General features: G+C 42.0%; 1 protein-coding gene across 1 annotated transcript in view; it reads right to left on the reverse strand.

Moving 5' to 3' along the window:
- The window catches only part of LOC136677591 (fibronectin type III domain-containing protein 7-like), a 23,488-nt gene extending 11,092 nt beyond the window's left edge, over positions 1 to 12,396 (reverse strand). The window contains exons 1-6 of the mRNA XM_066655153.1: positions 12,337 to 12,396; positions 11,881 to 11,899; positions 11,074 to 11,331; positions 6,490 to 6,747; positions 2,208 to 2,465; positions 966 to 1,220 (exon numbers count right to left, since the gene is read on the reverse strand). Coding sequence (XP_066511250.1) covers positions 966 to 1,220; positions 2,208 to 2,465; positions 6,490 to 6,747; positions 11,074 to 11,331; positions 11,881 to 11,899; positions 12,337 to 12,396 — 1,108 coding nt within the window. The remainder of the gene's footprint in view (positions 1 to 965; positions 1,221 to 2,207; positions 2,466 to 6,489; positions 6,748 to 11,073; positions 11,332 to 11,880; positions 11,900 to 12,336) is intronic.
- Positions 12,397 to 22,209: the final 9,813 nt, after the last annotated feature.

Genomic DNA, 22,209 nt, shown 5'->3' on the forward strand with positions numbered 1-22,209 from the left:
TCTTAGGAGAAGGATCCAAGGACTGAAATGGCAGCCTGCAGTCCAGATCTTTCACCTATAAAGAGGAAGGTGCGACAAAGAAGGCCCAAGACGATTGAACAGTTAGAGGCCTGTATTAGACATGAATGGGAGAGCATTCCTATTTCTAAACTTGAGAAACTGGTCTCCTCTGTCCCCAGACGTCTGTTGAGTGTTGTAAGAAGAAGGGGGGATGCCACACAGTGGTAAAAAATGGCCTTGTCCCAACTTTTTTGGGATTTGTTGACACTGTGAAATTTTGAATCAACATATTTTTCCTTTAAAATGTTACATTTACTCAGATTAAACTTTTGATCTGTCATCTATGTTCTATTACAAATGAATATTGACATTTGCCATCTCCACATCATTGCATTCAGTTTTTATTCACAATTGGTTTAGTGTCCCAACTTTTTTGGAATCCTGTTTGTACATGTGATTCTAGGGTGATGCTCTTACATTGATTTTACATTGAAATATTAATTATTAATTAGAAGCTTTTGTCTTTAGAAGGTACAGTGCGACATTAACAATGTGTAGATTTAACTTATCAGAGAGTTATTAACCAACCGCTTACAGGAACATTTATTCATTGTCTGTAAACACTCATCCAGTTCAGGGTCGTGGTGGGCCTGGAACCTACCCGGAATCACTGAGTGCACACGCCTGCATTCGGAGACCACAAACCTCTGTTTTTAGGGAAGGTTTAAATCTGGCGCCTTAGCCCGTGTGGCCATTCTGACACTACATTAATATACATTATCATTTTATTACAGATATTTTGACTGAGTCTGTGTGACAGTAAATTCAGCTTGACTCATCTGCTCGACCTGAGCCCTGCCCTCAACTACAAACACCCAGTCACAGTGAGTCAAACGCCTCACAAAATTTTATTGCAGGTTTATAGGGCAAAGAGTGTGTGAGTTAATAGTTTGTGTAGCACTTGCATGTGAGCAGGTCTCCTGGTTCAGATGGGCTGCTGGGTCCAGCCTGGTTCTGAGCAGTAACAGTGACCAGGTGGTTCTCGCTGCAGTTGAGTGGGGATATAATGCAAAATGGGTCCCCATAAGAGGTGCAGTTCTGCCCCAATATGCTCTCTGCATAGTAGATGTCAGCGCCACGCACGGGCTGCCAATAGACTACCAGACCCAGAGACCGGGTCAGGGATAGTGATACCTGCACATCTTCTGGGACGGAGGGTCCTGCATAAACACAACAAGTGAGAGAGCAACAGAGAAAGTTCAAATCTATAAAGCATGGCTTCGGAAAGTTCATACTGTTCCTACACCTCTCATTTAACCCAGTAGGGATGTGATAACCCTGCTCTTACTGCTATTTTGGATATTGATTTACTCCTGCTCCATAAGTGGGTAATATTGCCTTATTTTCACTGTTTCTGATCATTTGGGTAGGAACCCACTCTAAATTTGGGAGATGGCAAACTGCAAGAAAAGTAAACACAAACCAAAAACGCTACAAATCTAAACGACTCGAGTTACAGATGAGCTTCTGTGGTAATTCAAACAGTGAATAAACACTTACAGCCAGGTTACACATCAGTCACCTACAGACAACGGTCTTTTTTCTTCTCAGACATAAGTACCACCTTAAAAGGTGCTGAGCTTCTGAATGTAAACAAACCAGGGAGGACTGCCATTCCCCACAACTGTAGATGTTGGCTTTAACCCCAAGTTGTTTGTAGTAGACTGTTCTACCTTTATTTGTTTGGAAATTGCTATTAAAGATGTAACAGGCATGTGGAGGTCAAATTATTATTTTCTAAGGTCCTGCCTAAGTTACCATTGCGCCAACAGCAAAAGAGACGCTGTTGTAAAGGTAGGACATTTAAAACCATCACGTTATACAATTAATGCTTATTTGTGAAGGTAGAAAAGCAACAGCTGTGTCTGATCCAGCACACCACACTTTGAGACACGAACACCATGTTAGTCTCATTCCAAATACCTGTCGTGTGGTGATCCTGGGGGATCCTGACCTCTAAAGTACAAGGGGAAAATGGAGGTAATACATTTGTGACCCTCTTTATTGTTGTCTAATTTTAATGTCTCTTCTTGTGCAGTATGTATGCTGCTGTGAAGGTTTCCTCAAAGTTTTATCTCATTTAATAAAGGAGATGTCACTAATAGAAGAGGATTGTTGAGGTATGTACGTCTGGGACTTGTGCTTACGTGTGATCTGGTATATGGTGATGTCGTCTCCAGGGATCCCATCAGAGTCAAAGGCAGTGGCCTTGATGCAGTAGGTGACCCCTGGCTCAAGTTGCGTGAAGGTGATGTTGATCTGAGTGGTGTTGAGTCTGACCCGGGTGTTAGACCCCTCCATTATAATGGTCAGTGAGTACAGAACTGCACGGTCCACTGGGTCCCATGTGACCACGATGCTGTCATTAGTGGGAGATATAGAATGCAGCTTTGGGGCTACCAACACTAGAGAGAGAGAGAGAGAGAGAGAATAAATCTGGTGATCTTGTTTTGTTCCATTCAACCCTGATTATATTTCAGTCTCTACATTTTACTTTCCTCCTGAAATCCTTTTAAAAGTGTGCTTCATAAATACAGCTTCATTTTATATGCACCCCCCTACACATATGTAACTTAAACATAAATGTCAAAATAAATCTTCCTGTGCTTGGGAATGTGAGACTGTTGGGAATATACATCCAGGGGAAGATTCTGAGGCTTAAAAAACATGTTGTTTTTCTAGAAAAAAAAAAAATCATCCTGCTCATCTTACTCTGGCCTCTTTCTTGGGGAGAAGAGACAACCCAGTTCTCAGGGTTTTAACTTTTCGTATCGTGTTGTGTGTCAATTCCTGTGTGTGGCTACAGTCACAGCCAATTGTCAACAGCACCACAGGCTGCGATGCCACAATGGTGCAGGAAAATGATGCCGCTCTAGTCACAGGTCTAATATGCCACTTCATTGTTATGTACACAATTCGGAAATCTGAGAGGTCAGCACTGTTTGTTAATTATGACATTGGGACAGTGTGTTTAATTAAAAGGTTTGGCTAAGAATATTCAGCTTGATTAAGGGCCTCGTAATGACATGAAGCCATTCAGGGATTGGTGCTCTCTCTTTCTGTCTTGGGTTCAACAGCAAGCCATTTATTCAAAGTCTGCGATTTTTGTTTCTGTTACACACATCATACCAAACACACATCATACCAAACACACACACATGTATGGGTATGACGTAGGCCTCCATGTACAGACCAAGTCCTGCACGAGTACTGAAATAAAAATGACAGATGACCACTTACAGTACCAGATAAAGAGGGCAAACACAATACACCATTAACTTAATCACAGATGAACACCTAGGTCCAGTGTCCTCGTTTACGTCAGACAAACCAGATAGTCTTAATAAATATTATTTTACAACTGCTAATACTAATATAACACTTCCTGAATCAAATTACATGGGTGAACATAGACAATAACAACTAACCTACAAACTTCGGTTCAGTCTACTGTGACCACTATTCAACAGAAAACATAATAACAACACAATACATAAGTCATGTTCAGCCCATTTGTACCACCTTCATTTGTTTTGGATGTATGTTTTTAAGGTTACAGGCTCAAACATTGTCTGTGGTGTCTTGTTATTGGTCAGGTTCGAATCAATACATTTTTTAAAACAATATTTTGGTTAAAAGTATTCAAAATATATATATACACACACACAAACACACACACACACACACACACACACACACACCCAGGAGATTTAGGATGACAGACTGACAGATTTTTATTTTTAATGGAAATTTTAAATCTAAATCCTGTTTTTCATTCATTATCTGTAACCCTTATCCAGTTCAGGGTTGCGGTGGGTCCAGAGCCTACCTGGAATCATTGGGCACAAGGCGGGAATACATCCTGGAGGGGGCGCCAGTCCTTCAGAGGGCAACACACATACACACATTCACTCACACACTCACACCTACGGACACTTTTGAGACACAGGGAGAACACACCACACTCCTCAAAGACAGTCACCGGGAGGTAACCCATGCAGACACAGGGAGAACACGCCACACTCCTTACAGACAGTCACTTGGAGGAAACCCACGCAGACACAGAGAGAACACACCACACTCCTCACAGATAGTCACCTGGAGGAAACCCACGCGGACACAGGGAGAACACACCACACTCCTCACAGACAGTCACTTGGAGAAAACCCACGCAGACACAGGGAGAACACACCACACTCCTCACAGACAGTCACCCGGAGGAAACCCACGCAGACCCAGGGAGAACACGCCACACTCCTTACAGACAGTCACTTGGAGGAAACCCACGCAGACACAAGGAGAACACACCACACTCCTCACAGACAGTCACCCGGAGGAAACCCACGCAGACACAGAGAGAACACACCACACTCCTCACAGACAGTCACCCGGAGGAAACCCAAGCAGACACAGGGAGAACACACCACACTCCTCACAGACAGTCACTCGGAGGAAACCCACACAGACACAGGGAGAACACACCACACTCCTCACAGACAGTCACCCGAAGGAAACCCCACAGACACAGGGAGAACACACCACACTCCTCACAGACAGTCACCCGAAGGAAACCCACACAGACACAGGGAGAACACACCACACTCCCCACAGACAGTCACTCGGAGGAAACCCACGCAGACACAGGGAGAACACACCACACTCCTCACAGACAGTCACCCGGAGGAAACCCACGCAGACACAGGGAGAACACACCACACTCCTCACAGACAGTCACCCGGAGGAAACCCACACAGACACAGGGAGAACACACCACACTCCTCACAGACAGTCACTCGGAGGAAACCTACGCAGACACAGGGAGAACACACCACACTCCTCACAGAAAGTCACCCGTAGGAAACCTACGCAGACACAGGGAGAACACACCACACTCCTCACAAACAGTCACCCGAAGGAAACCCATGCAGACACAAGGAGAACACACCACACTCCTCACAGACAGTCACCCAGAGGAAACCCACGCAGACACAGGGGGAACACACCACACTCCTCACAGACAGTCACCCGAAGGAAACCCATGCAGACACAAGGAGAACACACCACACTCCTCACAGACAGTCACCCGGAGGAAACCCACGCAGACACAGGGGGAACACACCACACTCCTCACAGACAGTCACCCGGAGGAAACCCACGCAGACACAGGGAGAACACACCACACTCCTCACAGACAGTCACCCGGAGGAAACCCACGCAGACACAGGGAGAACACACCACACTCCTCACAGACAGTCACCCGGAGGAAACCCACACAGACACAGGGAGAACACACCACACTCCTCACAGACAGTCACCCGGAGTAAACCCACGCAGACACAGGGAGAACACACCACACTCCTCACAGACAGTCACCCAGAGGAAACCCACGCAGACACAGGGGGAACACACCACACTCCTCACAGACAGTCACCCGAAGGAAACCCATGCAGATACAAGGAGAACACACCACACTCCTCACAGACAGTCACCCGGAGGAAACCCACGCAGACACAGGGGGAACACACCACACTCCTCACAGACAGTCACCCGGAGGAAACCCACGCAGACACAGGGAGAACACACCACACTCCTCACAGACAGTCACCCGGAGGAAACCCACGCAGACACAGGGAGAACACACCACACTCCTCACAGACAGTCACCCGGAGGAAACCCACACAGACACAGGGAGAACACACCACACTCCTCACAGACAGTCACCCGGAGTAAACCCACGCAGACACAGGGAGAACACACCACACTCCTCACAGACAGTCCCCCGGAGGAAACCCACGCAGACACAGAGAGAACACACCACACTCCTCACAGACAGTCTATTCTGTCATAGAAACATTAGTCTACAGCGCATTTTTTCCGAAGTGCAGATGGCATGACTATGATGGCTGTGTAAATGTAAACATTGCTGATAAATATTACATGGGTCCTGTTTTTATTCAGATTTCATTAATGTCTGAAGGAACATAATAATAATGTGAAATTATTAGTCAGTGTACAAAGTACAATGTCTTCCACATTTAACCCGTCTGTGGCAGTTAACACACACACACACACACACACACACACACATTAGTGCAGTGGGGGTAAACACACACCCAGAATGGGGGGCCTCCATCCCCTGCCCCAGGGTGTAGTTGTGGGTTCAGTGCCTTGCTCAAGGGCCCCTTAGCCGTGAATTGAGGAGGAGGACAGTGCTGTTCCCTCACTCCCATCACCCCTAACTTTCAGCGCTAAGCCTTCCCCCTAACATATAACATATAGCTGAACACATAGGTGTGTAACATATGGAGTGTAAGAGAAACCTCCAGAAGAGCTGCATGGTTAAAGTCAAATGAAAAAGTCCATAATAGGAGGTAAACAGTCATTATCTGATTGTTTCAATTCATGTTGGAAGCCTAGTCTTTGGCCTACCTGTCCTGGCTTGGACTGAGATTGAGGGCTGGCTTCTGACATCTCTGTTAGCGGACATGACACTGAGGGTGTAGTTGGTGTAGGGGCTCAGGTTCAGCACAGTTCCGGGAGAAGATGACACTGTAGTTTCGGAAAAGAACCCTAAATCGTTCTCAGCTCGTAGGATGTAACTGGTGGCACCGGACATTGGGGTGAACTCGACTGTTATGCTGTCACTCTGCTTGGAGTAGGCCTGGATGATGGATGGGATATCAGGTGCTGTATCAGACAACACAAATAGAATCATTTGGCATTAGTGAGGAGATGAGTACCTGTAAGTGTAAATAAGGACATACGTGCACTCATAAAAATGCAGAGACTTGCACAGGTCTAATAAAGCTTTTCTGCTTCCAGTGTTACAGACCTCCACCACAGAATAAATAAAAATGCATTTGTATTAAACCTAATCACAGAAACTTCTCCACTTTGTTTCTTCCTTTAAATGTTTAATCTTTATTCTATTTGACTATACCCTTGCTCTCTTTCCTGTTGCATATTTACTACAAACTCATTTCCATAAAAATGTAAAATGCTGTGTAAAACGTAAACTGTGAAACACAATTTAAAACCATGTATTTAATAGTAAACAGTACAAAGACAAATATATGCCAATTTGAAATTTGATGCCAGCAGCATGTTCCAGAAAAGCAGCCACTCACAGAGGTGAAATGTCTTGTGGACCAATCAATAATTTTTTTTTGAATACCATGAATGCTGCGACATCCAGGCTAAAGAGGAGAGGGACCAGCATCTTATAAGCATACAGTTCAAAAGCTAGCCTCTGTAATGATATGTGTGTGCATTAGTGCACATGGCATGGCCAACTTGCACATCTGTGATGGCACCGTTAATGCTGAACGATAGATACAGGTTTTGGAGCAACATGCTGCCACACAAACAATGTCTTTTTCTGTGAAAGCCTTGGTTATTCCAGTAAGATAAGGCCAATCCACATTCTGCAAGGATTATCATAGCAAGTAAAAATGGAAAAACATTTCACTTTCAATAGGGTGACCAATAGGCCCGGGTGGGGGGGATTGCCGTTGTATTCTTAGCTGAACCTATGTGTGTTTTTTGGTCCTTTACACCTTTATTTGCTACACATGGGAAAACATGGGAATTTCTTTTTTAATTCATCTGAGAACTTACATTTATGTTTCTGCATAGCTGCTCGAGATGAGGGTGGGTACATGAGCTGTGCCTGACGTAAACAAGGACTACTGACATGCAGACTGACCAATTAAATGTTTACAGAGAAGGTTATCGACCAATAATGGTAGCTCTACAGTCAGACCGTCCAATCAGAAGACTTTAGGCTACTTCACCACGCCCTCTTCTCACTCAAGTGAACCAATCGGATTAGGGGATGGCGGGACTAGTTTGTGAACGAAACTTCTCGAAGTTCTATGTAAGCGCTGGAAAAAAAAATCCCGGACTTTGGTGAAATTACGCCAGCATTTTTTTAAGTCTAAAAAAGAGGACACGTCCAGGTAAAAGAGGACCTCTGGTCACCCTACTTTCAAAAATGTAGCAAATGGTCTGTTCAGTTCCAAACTGAATGTTGTTAAAAGGAGGGATGGTACAACACACTGGTAAACCATGACCCTGTCCCAACTTTGTTTTTTTTAAAACCTGCTTCTCAGTTTCAGCAATTAAAATGCTGTCTTTGTACTATTTACAATTAAATTTAGGCTATGTAATATAAACATTTGCTTGTAAATATATAAAAATATATGTTTTGTAATAACGTAGGATTAACAGGACATTGGACAGCATGCTTAGTATCACAGAAACATATGTTAAGTAATACTGGGTTCCAGTTCATCTTAAAACATTACACAGGTGACATCATCCCTAACATGTAAGTAGGGCAGCAATGGTTAGTTCACAAAGTTGTTTATGTTATTTCATTAAATCATTACAAGACATTATCTGTGGCAGAGAATGAAGATATAAACTAAAAAATACAAGACCTACAAAATTACAGCTTGCACTGCGTAATATGAAGAAGCAGCAGCAGGTGAGCAACGTGTGTGTTAAACACTCAAGATTCAAATCAGTTTCTGCTCCTGCTGATAATCCACTGGGAAGGTTTTAGTAATTAACTTAAGTAAATGTAACATTAAGCTACATGTTGAAAAAAGAATGTTAGTTAACACGGCAGCATTCGTTAATTATTATGGAACTGCAGCTTAGTTAGTTAACGCTCTGAGGTCTATAAATATGTCTGTGCTTCAAACTTGGTAATTATGTTGGTTTTAACATCTGCGATTATGCTGCTCAGAAACACAGCGCAGACATTTCCTGAATCTGCAAAGTCCGCCATTTTAATTTGCACTTATCAAAAGATGTAAACGGTGTAATAGGGGGCTTTATATGTCCATATACTCATTTTGCATGACACTGTTTTGTGGCCATTCAAATGTATCATTGAGGACTTATCCTTCCAAGCAAACTCTTCATTCTTTACTCAGTCAGCATCTGAGAAACATGTGAAAGTCAGTTTTTATTGCTGCTGAGGTTGCTGCAGCCGTTTTTCAAAGCAGTGACAAAGATAACAGAGATTCAGAGCTGGAGGGATTTGATTTGAAGTCTGAATGTGTGGGAACCCTGTTACTGTGGACAGTGTCAGATTATATGGGCAAGTGTCTGGGCCGGAACTGAGACAGTGTATAAGGTCTTAAGGACAGTTTCTTGACTAAAGAAAGTACTAAATCTACTATTTTAAAAAAACTACTCCTTCAATGTCACTGCAGTTTATAAATCCCATTTCTTGAAAAGGGACGTTGTGTAAAACCCCAAATCTATGGGTCAGAAACCACTACTGAATGTGTGTGACCTTCAAGCCCTCAGACAGCACTGCATGAGAAACCATCATGCCACTTTGACAAATACAGCTACATGGACTCTGAAGTATTTAGCCCAGCCTGCTGCTACATTGGGAATGGAACCTGAAACTCCGTTACACATGGCAAAACCATACATCTGTTCTATGCAGAAACATGGCTGAGTACTCAGGGCCTGAGCTCACATCAGGGGGTCTGAAAGACAGTGTATATGCTGTGGTCAGATTATTCCACATTTCAACTTGTATATAGGATATACAGTGGAACATCTACTTACGAACGCCTATACTAATGAACTTTCCAAGATACGAACCGGGCATTTGAATATTTTTTGCCTCCACCAACGAACCATGATGCTAGAAACGAACCCGAGCCTCCGCCGAGCCGGCGGCTGGAAATGACTACTGACCCCAATAGGCGAGTCTCCCAGCGCCCAGACTTGAGTCATTGACCCATTTTCGCTCGTTCTCTCGACCCTCAAGTTTTAAAATAATGGAAAAGTAATGAATGCGTTCCAGCCCCCACCCCGAAAGTAACCCTTTTTGCACTAATATATGTTTATAACTCTCTCAAATTAGTAAAAAAATACATGTAGCATTACTAAAAATAAAAGAGAAATACAGTGGTCACAGTAATAAACGTCTGGCTGGAGGAGTAACACAGGCACTGGCTGTATGACGGGAGGTGGGGGTGGGTGGAATAACGGAGAGTAGGCGGTAAATGTTGGGAGGCGAAGCGTAGATACGGCTTAACTTAGCACGAATTTCGATGTCTGCTATTTACGCTAATGCTAAAATGCTAAAACTACAATTTGCTAATTTTAAATAGGGAAAATTGACTCGAGAAACCAACTTTTCTACTTACGAACCGGGTCACGGAACGGATCAAGTTCGTAAATAGAGGTTCCACTGTAATAGGGTATTACCTCAATCACCTCAATGTGCAGCATCCACACATCAGCTATTTGGTAGAGAGTAGATAAGAGTTCATTCATTCATTCATTCATTCATTATCTGTAACCCTTATCCAGTTCAGTGTGGCGGTGGGTCTACCCGAAATCACTGGGTACAAGGCTGGAACACACCCTGGAGGGGGCGCCAGTCCTTCACAGGGTGACACACACTCACATATTCACTCACACCTATGGACACTTTTGAGTCACCAATCCACCTACCAACGTGTGTTTTTGGAGCGAAACCTCAACCCTAGGACCCTGGATCTCTGACAGAAACACTACCTGCTGCACCACCGTGCCCCTAAGAGAGAATGATTGAGCCAATTATTAGAGAAATTTACAAAGACATACTGCCCCATTCAAAGCCACATGTTTTCCCAGAAAGTCCATGGTTATTTCAGCAAGAAAATACCAGGCCTTACTTTGCATATGCTACAAAAGCATGGTGCATACAGAATGCATGTGCTTGACTCAAATTCACAGATTTAATGAGTTTATATTTACGAAATACTGTTTACTGTAGTTGGTCAGTGAAGTAAAAATGACAGACTTGATTTTATTGCCTTAAAACAAAATGTTCTGACTTTGACATGGGGTTTGTTGTTTATTATATATAATAGTAAGCATCTGCTGAAGATTTTCGTAGTGTTTCTCACTGCCTGGTGATGAACAACACCTGATATAACAACAACCATGAATAAACAAATACAACAAACACAAATATAAATGTTATTTAAAGGTCACCCGTAGTCCCCTCAGTCTCTGCGCTGCTGAGAACGTGAACAGCATTGTCCATGGCCTCAACTCGCATGGTGTACACTGTGTTTGGAGACAGGGAGTTGACAGAGCCCATGACGGTGTTCCTGCTAAACTGTGCGAACACAGGCAGATCACGCGAGTTCTTTGGAGTGGCCGTGATCTTGTAGGAGCTTGCTCTGGAATGACTGCTCCAGCGCACTGTCATGCTTTTGGATGTGGCCGTGAAGACAGACAGAGTCAAGTCTGGGGAGGAGAAAAGAGAGTGTTAAGCAACAAATCAGATAAAGTTTCACTCCATCAGTGGCATTCAATGCTGTTACAACACATACACTTTACATATTACATTCCACATTTAAATTATACCTAGAAATGCTTTGAAATGTAGTTGGAGATTTTACAAACACGACACAAACTTATCAATTTAATGCGTATATGACTTTATAATTACTTTTCTTTCAACTTTTTAAATCTGTATCAAATTTATTAAACAATATAAAAACAAAATAAACAAAATACCATAAAAATATTGTACTTTAAAAAATCCATAATGAAATTCTACATTTAAAGAATATGTAAAGTTGTGAATGTTATTATCCATTTATCCGCTGTCAGGAGAGGTTCAGAAGACATTGATATTGATCCCAGACCCGATACATTGATCTCTGCTTTTGTAGTTATCTCAGTGTTTTATGAGTTTAATGAATGCTATTGTAAACGTATAGATATCACTTTATAATTATTCAACAAAACTGATCTACTTTTACTCTGTGGCAATGACAAATCTTTTCTTACCATTTTGTGCAGCACACATCTGCAAAAGGAACACAAATCACAGCAATGAGGCTCTATAATCTCAAAAAAATGTTACAAGACTTTCGTGGTCAGTGTGGAGGGCTATTATTCTTACAATTGCTCTTTTGTATGTGGTTTGATTGTTCCCCGGGGAAATAACCTAGCAACGTCTGTACATCACTCAGCACGGATTTTCCTCGTCCAGCCTGACTGACTTTTCTTCATTAGTTCACTAGGAAACCTTCTCAAAATTTCCCAAACAACCACTGTTTTTTTTTTTTTTTTTTGTCAAAAATGTATTTAATAGATACACACTAAATATATATATATATATAAATATAATGACTTCTACCTGAACGTACCAATCCTAACTACAGTACAACTTAACCTGACATTAAGTAGCCCACTGCTGTCAGCACTACCACACAGCTTACAAATAAGTGAGCATCCTCTTACCTTAGATATGCCAATGGTCAATAAGATGATTTTTAATAATTGTAAATATTGTGATTCCATGCCTCCAGTCTCTTTACGATCTGCTGCCTTGGGGTTTTGTCCTGATATCTTTGTAGGCTGACTCTAGGGCTTTAGTTCCCTCTTTCTCTTTTTTTTTTGTCATCCAACAGGTACTTTATTGTTTGAAAATTCAGCGCGTGTGCTCTCCCTCAGGCGCTGAGAGAGCAGACCAATCAGCACCAGAAGATGGAGCGTGTGCACTCATTTACACATGAAGAAAGGTGGAGACATGCTGGGTATTATGATTTTTTTTAAAGAGTGAAGGAGAGGCTTTAAGAGATTTTGCTGGAGCGGTTGAATATTTAACTGTTGATTTATTAAATAACTTTTGGAATAGCTTTTTAAACTGAAAAATCATGGAAACTTTGTCAGGTTTAATGTATAAATGTGTCTTGAATCTGGGATAAAAACTGGGCCAGTGGCAAAGTCAGATCAACACACAGGTTGATGTTTTTATTGCATTTTACAAAATGTCTGAATGTCTGTTTTTGATTAGTTCCATTTCGTTTAAGTGTGAGAGTAAATCCTATACATTTATGTACTTCATTAAAATGATTTTATTGGCAACATTTAGAGACAATATAATCTGTTTATAATCTGTTTAAAATGAGTGTTACTGAAATTAGTGTTTTCTTTAAAATTACTGATGTATTTTGAGAAATAAATAATATTACAGATTTAAAGCTTTTTATTATTATTATTCAAATGATTTTTTTTAAAAGACAAAAAAGACAGTACCCGATTAATGCACTGATTCCCAACTTGAGCAACATCACATGCTAAACCTCCTGGAATTCATAGCAAACCACCTAAAGCTACATAAACTCTGTAAAATTATTGAAAATATTCATCTGGATACAACATGTGCCATAGGCCATAAATGTGAATACTGCTGCATCAATCTAGGGGTTACTAATAAAAATAGTAGAGTTTCAATATTGAAATGTTAGCTTGATTTTTCAGAATTAAAATTAACTTCAACATTGAAAAAATCAAAAGAAAGCCTTCTCTGAGTAGAACAGCGCACGCTGAAGAATGGGAGATAATCGCTATTTCACTTATTCAAAAGACAATATGCAGCACTTTTACAGGGTATTGTGTTATTATAGCCTTTAGCTACCAGTTTAAATCCAGGTGAACAAAGACTAGGGGCCTATAGTGGTTTTCTCCGGTTTCACTGGAAACACTGAAGCTAATCTCTATGGAACAATAATAATAACCTGTTTACTCAATATTTTTACAATTTTACTTCAGATCGTCGGACTGTCCAAGAACCTTTACATCAAAAATTTACTTTGTAACTTACTGCTAAACTGTGTCAGATTTAGCGAAGGCAGGGCACAGTGTAACACGGGAAAAACATCATGGATCTTTACGTTATTAATTGTTTCCAGAGACGACCCTAGAGATTTCTGTATGGGGGGCTAAGGGCGGCTAAACTTACAGCAAAATGTGATATTTTATTTAAATATATTAAATGTCAATTTGCTGAACTGTTCCACAAATGGTCTCTTGGGATCTGAACCACCTATAAACCACCTGCTTTGTTGAGTTCTCCCTGATGAGCTAGTACATTCTGCTGCATCAGAAAAGGAAGAGCCTGGTCTTTCTGCCCCAGACAGATCTGATTTCTGTCTTTGTGCTTGTGCTAATTTCAACCGGACCTTCCTCTTTTCAGGATCGGTATAATCACTTACAAATGATGACAAAGAAAACGTGTGTACTGCCCACAAATCCAAAGCTATATAAACTACCGTAATGTAATAATAAAAAAGTTCATCTGGATAGCAGCATCCGCTCTGCCAACTCTATTATTAGAATTTGAATTAGAGTGATTTAATTGGTCACTGTGCTGCACACAAAGGAATTTGTTCTCTGCATTTAACCACTCAAGCACTCAATGAGTGACTGTCTTTGACGTTCTTTCTACAGCGTGGTCCAACAAGGTGACTAACAGTAGCCAGTGAATGGGCACATTTTTTAAAAACTCCAGCCACACTGCTGTGTCTGATCCACTCCACTACAAGCTCAATGCGAACTAACAGGCTGTGATCATGTCCATAGTCTCAGCCACAGACGTTCCACCCACAAGATGACGGAGAGTCTGATGCTTTCAGTGCACCAAGCTGTCGGTCAGATATCTTTTCCTGCAGTAGTAGGTGGTTATTGGCCACGTTACATGGCGAAAGGCACCAGACTTTCCCTAGAGAGTCTGGCAATGTGAGACTATCATGTCCATGTCACCGCAGTGCTGAGAATGTGTTTTTTGTTTGTTGTCTTGCTTTTGTTTAGAGGTAACACACAGCTCACAGATCACTCTATTGAAGAAATTAGTACAAACACAGAAACAGAAATCAGACCAACAGACCAATGAAAGCTTAATGCTAAAAGAAATGTTTGGACATAGGAAGACTTGACTTTTTAAGACTTAGACTTGACTAAGTCTAACAGCAGTGGGTATGAATGACCTTCGGTATCTCTCCTTCCTACACTGTGGGTGTAACAGTCGTCTGCTAAAGGAGCTGCTCAAGGCCCCCACTGTCGCATATAGGGGGTGAGAGGGGTTATCCACAATTGATGTCAGTTTTGCTAACACTCTCCTCTCCCCCACCTCCTCTATGGAGTCCAGAGGACAGTTTAAGACTGAGCCAGCCCTTCTGACCAGTTTATTTAGCCTCTTTCTGTACCTATCACAGCTTCCACAGCCCCAACAGAGCACAGCGTAGAAAATCACTGAAGCCACTGCAGTGTCGTAAAAAGTCCTTAACAGTGTCCTGCAGACCCCAAAAGACCTCAGCCTCCTCAACAAGTGCAGACGACGTTGGCCCTTCTTGTACAAGACATCTGTGTTTATTGACCAGTCCAGTTTGTTGCTAAGGTGAACGCCCAGGTATTTATACTCCTTCACAATCTCAATGTCCACACCCTGGATGTTCACTAGTGCAAATTGGATAGGCTTCTTTCTGAAATCAGTCACCACCTCCTTTGTCTTGCTGGCATTAATACACAGCTTGTTCAAGTGACACCAGTCCACAAAGTTGGTGGTGACCTCTCTGTACTCCAGATCGTTCCCCTCTGACACACGTCCAACAATGGCCGTATCATCAGAGAACTTCTGGAGGTGGCAGCTGTCCGAGTTTGTAACTGAAGTCCGATGTGTAGAGTGTAAATAGGAAAGGAGAGAGAACAGTACCCTGGGGGGCCCCCGTGCTGCAGACCACCACATCAGACACGCAGTCACGTAGCCTCACGTACTGCGGTCTGTTGGTGAGGTAATCAGTGATCCATGCAGCCAGATGACAGTCGACACCAGCTCCCTCCAATTTCCCCCTTAGTAGTGGTGACTGGATTGTATTGAAAGCACTGGAAAAGTCAAAGAATAGTACTCTTACAGCGCTCCCCGTGCCCTCTAAGTGTGAGAGTGTTCGGTGTAGCAGGTAGATGACCGTGTCCTCCACACCAATACCCGGTACACACGCGAACTACTATTTACCAGTTGTCGAAGGTGAGTGAAATAAACTACAACTGCTCATGGTTGAGATGAATACACTAAGAGAGATAGTCTTTCTAGGGATACAGTCAGTTTGTAAGAAGTTCCAGGGAATTATGCTAATGATGCAGTACTCAAAGGTAGCATCTACAATTGTGGGGAAATGCTGTCCTCTGATTTGTTTACATTCAGACGCTCTGCATTTGAATTGCATTTGAAGGGAAAAGGCAACTGTTTTTTGAATGTGTCTGAATTATAAATTGTCTGTAAGTGTTTATTCACTGTTTGAATTCCCACAGAAACTCATGTGTAACTGGAGCTGTTTAGTTTTGTAGCACTTTCGCTCTGTGTTTACTTTCATGCAGTTAGCACTCTCCTGAATTTAGTCAGCTCCATTTACAGCAAAAATAAGTCAGTGTTACCCCTGTATTGACCTCCATTTTTTCCTGCTGTGAATTTGCTTTTTAAACCATTTTCAGACACTGGGGCTTCATAAACACATTAGCGCACCAGTTTCGAGCACAAAACAGTGACAGACTGCGATAAGCAGAACTGTCCTTTCATGTCCTTATATTTATGTCTATTGAGTTACCCACTGTTATCATGATGCTAATCACCAATTATGCTAACAGTCTCTGCCACTCCCAGAGGTCTTTTCCTTCATTCACTTTTTCTCCAGCAACTCACCTTCCTCTTCAGGAACTGCCTTTATCACATTAAGCATCAAATTTACGGATTGAATAGAAATAAATTACAATAGTTTCAGTGGGATAGTCGCCTTAGTATCTGGTTTCCCAACACTGATATTTAAACCTTTAATATGGGTTGATACTTATAGCAACCGTTTAAGACACCATATCAATTACATGAACAACAATAGCATCCACCTAAAATAAAATAGCACCCAACTAGTAACCACTTAACCACCAGAAACATTAGCCAGTGCTTTTCTTTGATGAAATGTAACAAAATAAGAATTTGATTAAAAGCATTCTTAATGATTTCTATTACTTTATCTTGAGTGAATCTCTAACACCAAATATAACTACTGGAAATAGCATCTACATATGTCATTATGATGAACAAAGATGACTTCTTTAGGGGGTTATGGCTGGATAATAATAAACATCATCCACAAAAAAACTCTGTGAATTGTTAGAACCGTGTTGGTGATCTAAAACATATCATCATTTCTATACAAGTCAACATCAATCAATACAAAGTGCATTATGAGCCCAGAGGACTACATTAAAGCCCCTGGGAAATCATTTAGAAATGTTGATTTTATTTTATTTTTCGTATAATGCTAATCTTGTGTGTTACGTGAAACACTGAGCAAAGTTTAAATAAAAAACAAACAACAGAAATGTGATCTTTGTGTCTTTGTGTGGTTTAACGTGATTATTTTGTTAACGTAAGTGTATGAATCGGATACCTTCTTGAGTGTCTCCTGTTGTATTGTTTTTTTCCTTTGGATCTGAATTGTACCATTTCTCCTATAACATTTTGGACTGTTTTAGAGATCACACATTCCCTGTTTTAAACACCTTTGATAAGAACAGCTGTTATCTTTACGACAGTGCACCAGGAACTCAGATGATGTATATGGCCTAGGTTGTTTATGGCTTGTTCATGACAGTGATGTGTTACGACAGTTCCTGGTGCTTCCAGATCCTGTTTTAGGTAAAGATCAATCCATGTGTGAAGTTGTAAAATGGGTATAAAGATGTGTGCCCCTTACAAACCATTAGATCAGTCTGAGATTCAGCCTCTGACCAGATCATTCTGAGATCAGTCTGAGGATCAACCAGAGCACTCAATAAACAGCCTTATATCCAGACTGGTCTCCTCTCTTCACTTTGAAACCACCAGAAGACAAGTTTACAACACTCCAAATTGGTGCTGTCCTCCAATGTTACTCTGCTGTACTGCCAACCGAATGTGGCTGTTATCCCTGCTGTTATTACTGCTGGCCCAACGTGTCCGCTATCACTGCTGTGCTTCTGACCAAGTGGGTCCGCCTTCCCCACTGCTACTCTGCTGTATTGCCAACTGAGTGTGTCTGCCTTCCCTGTTGCTACTCTTCTGTACACGCCGACAGAGTGTTGCTGCTATCTCTGCTGTACTCAGACTTAATCCATTCATGTTTGTTCTGTATTGTGATGTGTATATAGCCGAATAGCTAGCTCTCTCACTAAGATGGCTCCTAAATTTTAGCTTACCAGTCCCTTCAACTCAGAAAGGAGACGTGGCTACGGTAGCCTTGTGATTGGTCAGGGTAATACTGACATAAGCATTACCCACTTTTAGGGCTGTCTATTCTACACAGAGAGAAGAGCAGTACTGGCCATGTTTTAGGAGAGATTTATTATGTTTCTTTTTTGTGTTTTTTATTTAAACTTTGCTGAATGTTTAACATAACACTCAAGTTTAGAACTCTCACATCTACAGACACTTTGAGTCGCCAGTCCACCCACCAAGGTGTGTTTTTGGACCGTGGGAGGAAAGCAAAGCACCCGGAGGAAACCCACGCAGACACAGGGAGAACACACCACACTCTTCACAGACAGTCACCTGGAGGAAACCAATGCAGACACAGGGAGAACACACCACACTCCTCATAGACAGTCACCCGGAGGAAACCCATGCAGACACAGGGAGAACACACCACACTCCTCACAAACAGTCACCTGGAGGAAACCCACGCAGACACAGGGTGAACACACCACACTCCTCACAGACAGTCACCCGGAGAAAACCCACACAGACACAGAGAGAACACACCACACACCTCACAGACAGTCACCCGGAGGAAACCCACATGGACACAGGGAGAACACACCACACTCCTCACAAACAGTCACCTGGAGGAAACCCACGCAGACACAGGGAGAACACACCACACTCCTCACAGACACTCACCCGGAGAAAACCCACACAGACACAGAGAGAACACACCACACTCCTCACTGACAGTCACCCGGAAGAAACCCACGTGGACACAGAGAGAACACACCACACTCCTCACAGACAGTCACCCGGAGGAAACCCACGCAGACACAGAGAAAACTCTGTGGTTATTTAATCACATTCTATCTGTATAAGTTTGATGCATAAAGGTTTGGTCATATGTAGATGTTGCACATCAGAGAGTGCCATGCTCTGTACAAAAAGTACTGCGCTCCACGTTTCCGGGTTGGACCAGTGGATCTGTGTTGTATTTTAGAGTGATTAATCATCATGTGTTTTTTGTTCCGAAAACAACCATTTAGCATCAGTAGCGGACCTCAGTAATGATGTTGTGGCTGACTGCCATCAAATGATATTTCACAGAAATGCATCCTGCCACATCCTCTAGTGACAGGCCTTCCAAGCAGAGCAGAAGCTGTTACTGCAGCAAACTGGGGGTCAAACCCGGTTCTATAATTCTGACAGAACAAAGCACTGTGTGAGAATAACTTCAACATGAACAATAGAAACTGCTGATCTTTATCTGCTCCCAAAGGAGTTTCTGCTTTTTGTGTGAACATCAGTGATCACAAGGGACACACAAAATGATGCTCATCACAAGATCATCCAAACTGTATAAAGGACGTGATTAAATCACATACAGATTTTAGCCATGGCACACGGACCTGTTTGTCTTCACGTATTTTATTCGAAGGGGATGCTACAGATCCAGGTGCGTGTATAATTTTCTCGTGAAGATCATAGCTTTATAGATGTAGAGATGTGAGTAGTGTGGAATGCAGACCAGACTGAGCATGTGTGTGTGTTTTAAGAGTGTACTGCACATGTTTGTGTGTAAATAAGAAAACCCTTGATAAATGTAGAGATGCTTTAATTTACAATTTGATTAAAATAACAAAGAGATTTGCTGTTCAAAGTTTAGAAAATATTGTTTTATAGAACTGTACCATTTATTACAGACATCTGAAATTTAAAGGGAATGTCTAGGATTGTGGGGAAACACTCCGTGTCTTTTGAGGTGGAACAGTGTGTGTGAGGGAAATTGTCACACAATAAAGTTTTATTCACTGTTTAAATGACCACAGAAACACATTTGTAGCTGGAGGTGAAACTGTCAGTAACGCAGTTAGCCGTCTCCCGAATTTGGAAACATTTCCACCTTAAGAGATCCGGCAAAAAAAAACAACTATTAACCACCAATGGAGCAAGAATAGAGCAATATCCTCATCTCTGTTTGTGCTTTTCCACGTTTGGAGTTCTTTTCGTTGTGTAAGAAGACGACTCTAGATGTCTTTGCCATGAGCAGAAAGAGAGAGGGAGAGAGATAGAGAGAGAAAGAGAGAGGGAGAGAGAGAGAGAGAGAAAAAGAAACAGAGAGAGAGAGACACACACAGAGAAAGAGCGAGAGAGAGAAAGAGAGAGTGAGAGAGAAAGAGAAAGAGAGAGAGACACACAGAGAAAGAGAGAAAGAGAGAGAGAAAGAGAGAGAGAGAAAGAAAGAGAGAGAGACACACACAGAGAAAGAGAGAGAGAAAGAGAGAGAGAGAACGAGAGAGAGAGAGAAAGAAACAGAGAGAGAGAGACACACACACAGAGAAAGAGAGAGAGAAAGAGAGAGTGAGAGAGAAAGAGAAAGAGAGAGAGACACACAGAGAAAGAGAGAGAGAGAAAGAGAGAGAGAAAGAGAAAGAGAGAGAGAAAGAGAGAGAGAGAGAAACACACAGAGAAAGAGAGAGAGAGAGAGAGAGAGAAAGAAACAGAGAGACACACACACACAGAGAAAGAGAGAGAGAGAGAAAGAGAGTGAGAGAGAAAGAGAAAGAGAGAGAGACACACAGAGAAAGAGAGAGAGAGAGAAAGAGAGAGAGAAAGAGAAAGAGAGAGAGAAAGAGAGAGAGAGAGAAACACACAGAGAAAGAGAGAGAGAGAGAGAGAGAGAGAGAAAGAAACAGAGAGAGACACACACACAGAGAAAGAGAGAGAGAGAGAAAGAGAGAGTGAGAGAGAAAGAGAAAGAGAGAGAGACACACAGAGAAAGAGAGAGAGAGAGAAAGAGAGAGAGAGAAAGAGAAAGAGAGAGAGAAAGAGAGAGAGAGAGAGAGACTAGCGTACTGGACTGAGCCAGATTTTTTTCGTCAATTGTGAACTACATCTTTAAATGCTCCTAAAATTTATTTATTTGTTTGAACAGTTTAGGAAAAAGGTAAACCTGCTACAACAGTGGAAAGTAAAAGAAAATGCAGGAAAGAAAAGGACTTGTATGAAGCACATTGCCTCATAGAGAAAATAAATAACAATAAACAGACGAAATTCAACCTCATATATATATATATATACACATTTAAACGTGTGCTGGTGTGTATTACACATGTATGGAATATGTGTAGGAATGTTTACATTTACATTTATGCATTTGGCAGACGCTTTTATCCAAAGCGACTTACAAAAGAGGATCTAACATTCAAACTACAGCACAATTTATACAAAATACCTTACATTAAGTGTAATATGCAGGAAGTAATAAGTGCATTAGAGAAAGACATTCAGCGCAAAAGATACTCTCGGAAGAGCTGGGTTTTCAATGATTTCTTGAATGCAGAGAGGGTTTCTGTTGCTCTGATGGTGCTTGGAAGCTCGTTCCACCAGCGTGGTACCAGAGATGAGAATAGCCTCAACTGACGTCTACGGGGGGTTGTTAGTTGGCGCTCCTTTGAGGAACGGAGAGGGCGGGCGCTAACGTGTGGTTTTAAGAGTCTAATGTTAATAACAGGAACACGCTGGGATAGTAACATAACGGCTGTATTTGTGTCGTAGACACCAACCTGTTTTCTATCACAAATGTAGAGAAATCTACAATGCATCAGCTTTAAATGACTGTTTACATCTCAAAAAGTAAAGGAAGCGGAAATATAAAGGAGAAAATGAAGGTGGAATTCCCCTTAAAATATTCCTAAGAGCACATCATTAGAGGAATGTGTTTGTTTAGAGGAGAAAGGAAAGGATGCACCTTGCGCTCGCCCTGAGGGCTGAGGAGAGAGAGAAATATAATACTGGACAACAAAAAGAGAACAGGGGAAGAAACCAGGGACAGAAACTAGAAACTTAATAACACCCCCCCCCCCCCCCCCCCACACACACACACACCCCTTCTGTTATCATCAGTGTATGGTGAGGGTGCCTAATATCAAATAAGCAGAAAACAGAGCCAAAAGCCTTATGTGAAATTTGTTTGTGTTTGTGATACTCTGAGAGGACACGGGGAGGGAGTCCAGAAACATGACACAGAAAATCTGTCCTACTTCCTTCTGCTTTATCACTCGGTGACAAGCATTAGTACGTGGATAATGGTTATT

This window comes from Hoplias malabaricus, chromosome Y (assembly GCF_029633855.1).
Source record: "Hoplias malabaricus isolate fHopMal1 chromosome Y, fHopMal1.hap1, whole genome shotgun sequence".
Lineage (NCBI taxonomy): Eukaryota > Metazoa > Chordata > Actinopteri > Characiformes > Erythrinidae > Hoplias > Hoplias malabaricus.